This window comes from Eurytemora carolleeae, unplaced genomic scaffold (genome assembly GCF_000591075.1).
Source record: "Eurytemora carolleeae unplaced genomic scaffold, Eaff_2.0 scaffold1104, whole genome shotgun sequence".
Classification (NCBI taxonomy): Eukaryota; Metazoa; Arthropoda; class Copepoda; order Calanoida; family Temoridae; genus Eurytemora; species Eurytemora carolleeae.
In genome coordinates this window covers 111,465-119,135 of record NW_019396988.1, presented here as the reverse complement: position 1 = coordinate 119,135, position 7,671 = coordinate 111,465, and the positions used below count along the sequence as shown (strand labels likewise).

General features: G+C 31.0%; 1 protein-coding gene across 1 annotated transcript in view; it reads left to right on the top strand.

Moving 5' to 3' along the window:
- The first annotated feature begins 104 nt into the window (after positions 1 to 104).
- Positions 105 to 7,671, top strand: part of LOC111710818 (DNA ligase 1) — a 41,077-nt gene continuing 33,510 nt past the window's right edge. Inside the window, exon 1 of the mRNA XM_023484965.1 lies at positions 105 to 246. Coding sequence (XP_023340733.1) covers positions 214 to 246 — 33 coding nt within the window. The 5' untranslated portion in view covers positions 105 to 213. The remainder of the gene's footprint in view (positions 247 to 7,671) is intronic.

Sequence of the window (7,671 nt, the reverse complement as noted above, 5' to 3'; positions counted from 1 at the left end):
TATTTTAAGTTAAATTAAACTTTAAATCTACAAAAAGAATCCCCACCTCTTTATTACTGTGTGTGAGGGGGACGTGTGTGAGTATCCGTGTCTTGCGTACGAAGCACTACTGTGTTCTCATCTCAGCTCAGTAAATACGCAACTTCTTCAGCGTACGTATGTGACGCCTTAGCGCTCCCAACCAAAATGTGATCTAAGTTCTATATTTTTAAAATGGCTGTGAAGCCGGGCATTTTTATACTTAAGGTAGGAAACAAACATTAAGATTTTTCAAATATAATTTTTCTTTAATTTAACATCTTTTATTTTAACATGGCAGTAAGCGACCGTCTCATACCGGAACTTGTTTTTATTAACGGTTGATTAGACAACAGTATAAACGACAAATATCGCGTGACAGCTAGCAAAAGTACTCAAATTTGTTAACAAGTCAGGTTGGAACTTTTTTTCCCGAGCTCTTTTATAAAAAGTATTGAAAATATATATTTTTGTTATTCTCTTATTATATATACAAGAATTTTTACTCCCAAATGGTTTATTTTCAATTTTCTCTAGCACCTTATACTAAAACTGTTTTATGTCTCTCGCCCAAATTATATTGTTGTCTTGAATTTATTTGCGCATATAATACTGTACATTCGACTAAACTGTGCAAATAATACTGTACATTCGACTAAACTGTGCAAATAATACTGTACATTCGACTAAACTGTGCAAATAATACTGTACATTCGACTAAACTGTGCAAATAATACTGTACATTCGACTAAACTGTGCAAATAATACTGTACATTCGACTAAACTGTGCAAATAATACTGTACATTCGACTAAACTGTGCAAATAATACTGTACATTCGACTAAAATGTGCAAATAAATCAAGCATTTTTTTCTATTTTAAAAAGATGTTAAGATGTTTATTCACCCCTATATAGACAATTCCTCATGTGAATTCATTCAAGCTTAATTATACGATTACTGAAATCATCAATTTCTCTTTAAAAAAGTTGGTTGTGGATAATGTTATTGTGTGATTTTGTTCTCAAAAACTTGTCCCAAAAGAGAGTTAAGCAACTTGACATCCCACTGTTGGGGATCACGGCTATGTTCATGGGTCGGTATAATGTTTAAATGGACCACGTCTTTTGACCAACAATGCCAACCCATGTTCCCTACAACAGCGGAATATTAAGCTGTTACTCTGGTTTAAGACAATCAAGCATTATAACATCCTGCTCGGCGAAGATTTTGGAAAAATTCGCGCATTTTTAACTCAAAGAAAGATATAATTGTGTAATTCTACTTTTCGGGAGGTTAACATTTTTACTTAAACAAGTGTTCTCTCTAACAAGGTTATAATGCAAGGAAAGTTAATTGTAGTTGCGTATACTCTACGTACATATTGAAACCAGTTCTCTCTGGGCGGAATTTGTAAACAAGAATAGATACATTAGTGTTCGTTTAGTATCCGAGGAGGTTAAAAGCATTAAAATTTTGATAATTTTGATAATTCACATAATAGTTTCCTATGACCAAAATATTTCATTGATTTCTTTTATGTGAAAGAATATAAGCCCCTGTATTGGTATATGTATTCAATGAAGGGGGGGAATATAAGCCCCTGCATTGGTATATGTATTCAATGAGAGAGGGGAATATAAGCCCCTGTATTGATATATGTATTCAATGAGAGGGGTAATATACGCCCCTGTATTGGTTTACGTATAAGTTGATAAACTATTAACGATATATACTTAGAATTGTTTGACCTTGAGTTTATAAGTATACAGTGCCTATTAAATACAAGCAGAATCTTATCAAATTCAGACTAAACCTAATTATTATTATTCCCATGCATCACGGGAATTTTTGTTGCGAATAAAACCACGTTTTTAATAAGTTTTGTCAAAGTTTTGATACTCCGATTTTAAAACTTAGTTAAACCTAAGATTTGACCTTTAAAACTGGGGAAGGAAAAGGGAAATTTTGCCAGTTATTTCTTAAATTCTAAAGCTTAAAGGGACTGTAAAGGAAAAATGAAAAGGGGGTATAGAACGAAGCCTGAGAATCTCAGGCGTTGAACGATACATATAAGACATCTATCTGGAGTTCCTGTCTCGTGAAATGGATGAAAAACTGTGTAAAATTTATACAAAAATTCATATATATGCAATTTTGTATAAAAGTTGTAGTATTTAAACGATAATATTCAACAAATACGCAATAAATCTGAGAACCACAATACCCCACAGGAACCTGAGAATCTCAGGTTTGCTCTTATTGTATTTTTTTATGAACATGAAAAAAGAACAGAACAAAAATCCATTTTGCTTTAAAGTTTATTTTCTAATTACTTGTAAAACTATTTGCTTTTTATCAACATCCAAAACACATGAGGTTGCTCAATGTCGCCTTCCTTTTCCACAGTGGTGTAAGATATATTCAGTGTTAGTTTTCAACCCATATATATATTTGCAAAACACAAAAATCAAATTGTTTACTTACTTTAAACTGCAAATTCGCAATGTCAAATTTGTACAATATTATTACAAAAATAAACAAAACCATCATAAATTCTCAAATTGTTTGAACAAAATATTAAAAAGTTGTGCTTTTATTGTTTTATAACACTCTGAAAAGAGTGGAGGTAGGGGGTTAGGGTTTGTGTGCACATTTTATTCTGAATTATTAGATTTAATTCTGTCGGTTTTATCCAAAAAAACTAGTTACTGAGCACTTCTTTACAATAGTGGTAGGCGATTTTATCAATACATTGAAAACAACTTTTTTATTTAAGTGTTGATTGTTAACAAGCTTTTTTCGAATAACAAGTTTACAAGTAATCAAAAAAAATGTTATTCTTAAATTGACATCTATTCGACTTCTATGTTTATTTGTATCCATGCTGTTTAACAGCTTGAGTTTAATCCGGATTTAAATCGAAATTCGTCTTCATTGTATTGATATAATCGCCTACCACTGTTTGTAAACCACATGTATACCTCTTACGTCTTTACAACATGTGCTGAACATTTATTACCAATATAACAGGTTGGCCGGCGCAGGTTTAGTTTAAAAACGTATTGATATGAGGGCCTGCATTTCATTAGAAATTCATTTGGCGTACTGTTCCGTTTTGCCTTATTAAGTTTGCGTATGCATGTACTTCAGCTTGCTCTAGCTGCTTCAGAGTCGGCCAAGTACTTAAAAGAACCGGAGTTTATAAATGTCCCCACGCTAGACATATTTAAGTGTATTTGGTGTATTTGGCGTATACCAATATAGTATTTGTATGAGATTTTATAACCGACACACCTTTGAATATTGTACGAGGTATCCCAATAAACATGGGAATTTGAAGAGACGACTTGAAAGTCGTCTTTGATTTCTGATATTTAATGCATGGCAATGAAAGTAAACAAAACCGAGGCTTTACGTCTGACGAGCTTTTAATTAATTGGTCTGCTTTACTTGTATCTTAAAAAGTGACGAAGATAAGATATTAAGACAATTTTGATATAAAAGATAAATTGAAAGAAATGGAGTCTTTGCCACAAACTCAAATTTTCTAATCCCTATTTTTTACATCTTGATATTTCAAACTTGTATTATTTAATCTATCAGTATTCAGAGATTGAAATATCTAAGCTCTACGACACAGATATAGGGATTGGAAAATTAGAGTTTGTGACAATATCTCTGTACAGTTTGAAGATACAATAATGGTACATAGACAACATTTTAAAAATCTTAAGACCAGGCGTTTTTGATATTAGACGTCTAAACTGGAATACTCAGATACTGCAATAACTGAGTCCAGGAAAAAATCCCGCCTGGATCGAATATGATATAAAAGTCGTCAATGAATTACCATGTTTATTTGGACACCCTGTATGCTGTATTTCAAGTTTTGTGGTTGGGCCAGAACAATCAATCAATCAATCAATTAATCAATCAATCATTCAAGCATACAGATTAACAGGTCTCTTGCAGTCTGATATATCTCACACAACACTAGCCAGAATTCTTGATAATTTACGTTAAACTAATTACATTTTAGTTTTTTCTTGATATTTCACCCACAACTAGCCAGATTTCTTGATAATTTATGTGAAACTAATTTTATTTTAGTTTTTCTTAATATCTCACACAAAACTAGCCAGATTCTTGATAATTTACGTGAAACTAATTATATTTTAGTTTTTCTTGATATTTCATCCAAAACTAGCCAGATTTCTTAATAATTTACGTGAAACTAATTATATTTTAGTTTTTCTCGATATTTCACACAAAGCTAGCCAGATTTCTTGATACTTTATGTGAAACTAACTATATTTTAGTTTTTCTTGATATTTCACCCAAAACTAGCCAGATTTCTTGATAATTTACGTGAAACTAACTATATATTTTAGTTATTCTTGATATTTCACCCAAAACTAGCCAGATTTCTTGATAATTTACGTCAAACTAATTATATTTTAGTTTTTCTTGATATTTCACCCAAAACTAGCCAGATTTCTTGATTATTTACGTCAAACTAATTATAATTTAGTTATTCTTGAAATTTCACACAACACTAGCCAGATTTCTTGATACTTTACGTCAAACTAATTATATTTCAGTTTGTCTTGATATCTACACGTGAAACTTACTATATTTGAGTTTGTCCTGATATTTTATGTGAAAATAACTAGATTTTAGTTTGTCTTGATAGTTCACGTGAAACTAACAAGATTTTAGTTTTTCTTGATAGTTCACGTGAAACTAACTAGATTTTAGTTTGTCTTGATAGTTCACGTGAAACTAACAAGATTTTAGTTTGTCTTGATAGTTCACGGGAAACTAACAAGATTTTAGTTTGTCTTGATATTTAACGGGAAACTAACTATATTCTAGTTTGTCTTGACATTTCACGTGAAACTAACACGACTTTTGTTTGTCTTGATATATTACGTAAAATTAACTAAATCATATTTTGTCAAGATGCATGATCTCTCAATCAAAAGTCGAAAGCGAAAGTGGATACTACTTGTGAACAATATCTCAAATAATAAATACGTTTTAATCAATTGGGCTGCATGCTTTGTAAAGGCATTTTCACAATTTTCGCAATTACACCTTATATGGTCAAAGTCTAAAAACCGAAATTTCCTTTTTCATCTTTTCCGACTGATATTGATTTTAAGGAATTAATTTGTTCAATACTTAATGAGGGTAAGGGAAAGAAATCCCTATAAAAGGAACTGTAAGCGTAATTTAAACTGCAAAGATGGTAAAGGCCGATTAACAACGGAAACCCTTGAATTCTTAATCTGTTTAAAAATGTGGAAGATATTGTTGTTTTCACTGATTTAAAAGTGTTTAATTCTGAAAATTGAATACCTTTGTAGTGCATTGGTTGAAAATTATATGTTCAAGATGAGTAGATGTTGCTCTATGTTTTGTTGAGTTGCATGCACAATAAACGTGCAGCCATGGTCCACGCTAAACTAGATGTCCTCATTGCAATTCCAATGAATGCATTTTCAACCTTTAAATGTAGCTTTTTTGTATTGGCTATTGCCTACTTTTTTGATGGGGTTTGTATGTAAAATTGTTATGTTTGTATACCAGGACTCGCTTTTTTGCCGGATTTTGAATAAAATATTGAGATAAAGATGAAAGTTTTCTGAGTATATCTTTCGTTTTGTTAGTTTAATGTGCCGGTCTGTACTATACCATGTGGCAAAAATTCCACGAATTGCAAATTGCATTAAAATGCAAAAAAGGTTGGCAGAAACTTAACAAATTAATCATTTTTCTGCATGGTAAAGTTTTTCCAGCACACCCCACCTAATTGTCTTCAAATCTTTTGTATCTCTTAACTCAGTGAACTGGGTTACCCACAAAGAATAAGACTGTAAAGACGACCTTAAACTCATCTAATATTATTATTATTTTGAGTATATGAGTTTATTATCATATAGGTTAAATTATTTCTTTTGCCTTACATTACTCTTTGAATGGCTTCTTTTTGATTTTGTGAAGAAAAAAAGAAAGAAGTTTTTAAGATATAAATATATATATATATATTTAAACATCTAAAATGTATATTTAAACTGAAAAAGTTGAAAATACTATATTTCACACAAAGCTAGCCAGATTTCTTGATAATTTATGTGAAACTAATTTTATTTTAGTTTTTCTATATTATACATTAATACGTTTCTTTCTTTTCTATACTTTTGAGGGGTGATGGTGGGAAGGGGGAGGGGAATCTGACCAATTTTTGTTAAAAACTGTTGCAATTTAACCCCCCCCCCCTTTCCCTTCTTTCCTTTTTACAATTTTGACCACAAGGCCACCCAACTACTCTCCAAAAATTAGGCTTTTAATTGTTATTAACTTCCTTTTTATATAAAAACATTCTGAGTGAAGATTTGCGTAAAGTCAAGAGTAATTATTCGGTGTTTTACATATATTGTTTTACATATATTGTTTTACATATAAATTGTTTTACATATATTGTTTTACATATATTGTTTTACATATATTGTTTTATATATATTGTTTTACATATATTGTTTTATTTACTTACTTACTTAAGTTACTTGTCACTAAATTATAGGAAAAGGGTTAGATTGGTATATCATATCAAAAGAGATAAAAGAAAACGGCACTTTTATTGTTAATTTCTGATCAGGGATAATCATTTTTTATAATTCCGATCCCTCTCTCTTAGTTGAAAAGGAATTAATAAGGATATTAAAACCACATTTAGAAAAAACGAGCCGAAATTTTCTACCGGAGTCAAGTTAAAAAATTCATTTATTCAAGCGAAAACAAATTCTTCATAAGTGTGGTTTCCCATGTTTCATCTTCAAAATAGACAAAGGTATCTGATAAACAGTTTTTTTTACAATGAATTTGTCTGAATAGATAACACCCGTAAACTTTCAATAATTAATTTTGGAAATATAAACATAGACGTAAAACCTTTTTTTGATACACGCTGTGCAGACTTGTTAAAAAACATAAAATAGCTAAGATCTTTTATTATGTTATCTCAAATATGCCTGCACACCTGCAAACTAGTTCTGATTTACTACATATTAGAAATCTAAAATATTTTGTTATTCTTTCTCAATAAATCTTCAATAAAAGAAGTTATAAATAAAAACATAAGATTTCCATCTGCACGTTTGACTTGGCACAACTTATCTATATTATAAAACAAGACATTCGTATATATATATGTTGCGTATAGCCGGCCAAACGGCTGGACTGACTGGGCTGATTTTTTTTGTGGACTCTCATGGGTTGCCGGGGGGTGTAATAGGATAAACAAATTCGATTTTTTTTCTTTTTTTCCACGGGCAACGCCGGGCCCTTTAGCTATTATTACAAATATTGAAAAAGAAAAGATGCTATTGTTTAAAACCTGTACTCTTTCATATTCATCAATATTATTAATCTATATTAGTGTTTTCTTCGCTCAATGCATTAATTAGGCCTGGCAGAGACTAAACCAGACCTCGGGCTAAGTTTACTCAGACAAAAACTAGCGAAGAAAGGGAATACCAGCCCTCTAGTTGATATTTAGTTTTTAAAAAAGATTCCAAATCTTAGGAAACAGAAAAAATGTTCATTCTAGAAGGGCTGCTCATCCCCCAAAACTTGTCCCAAAAGAGAG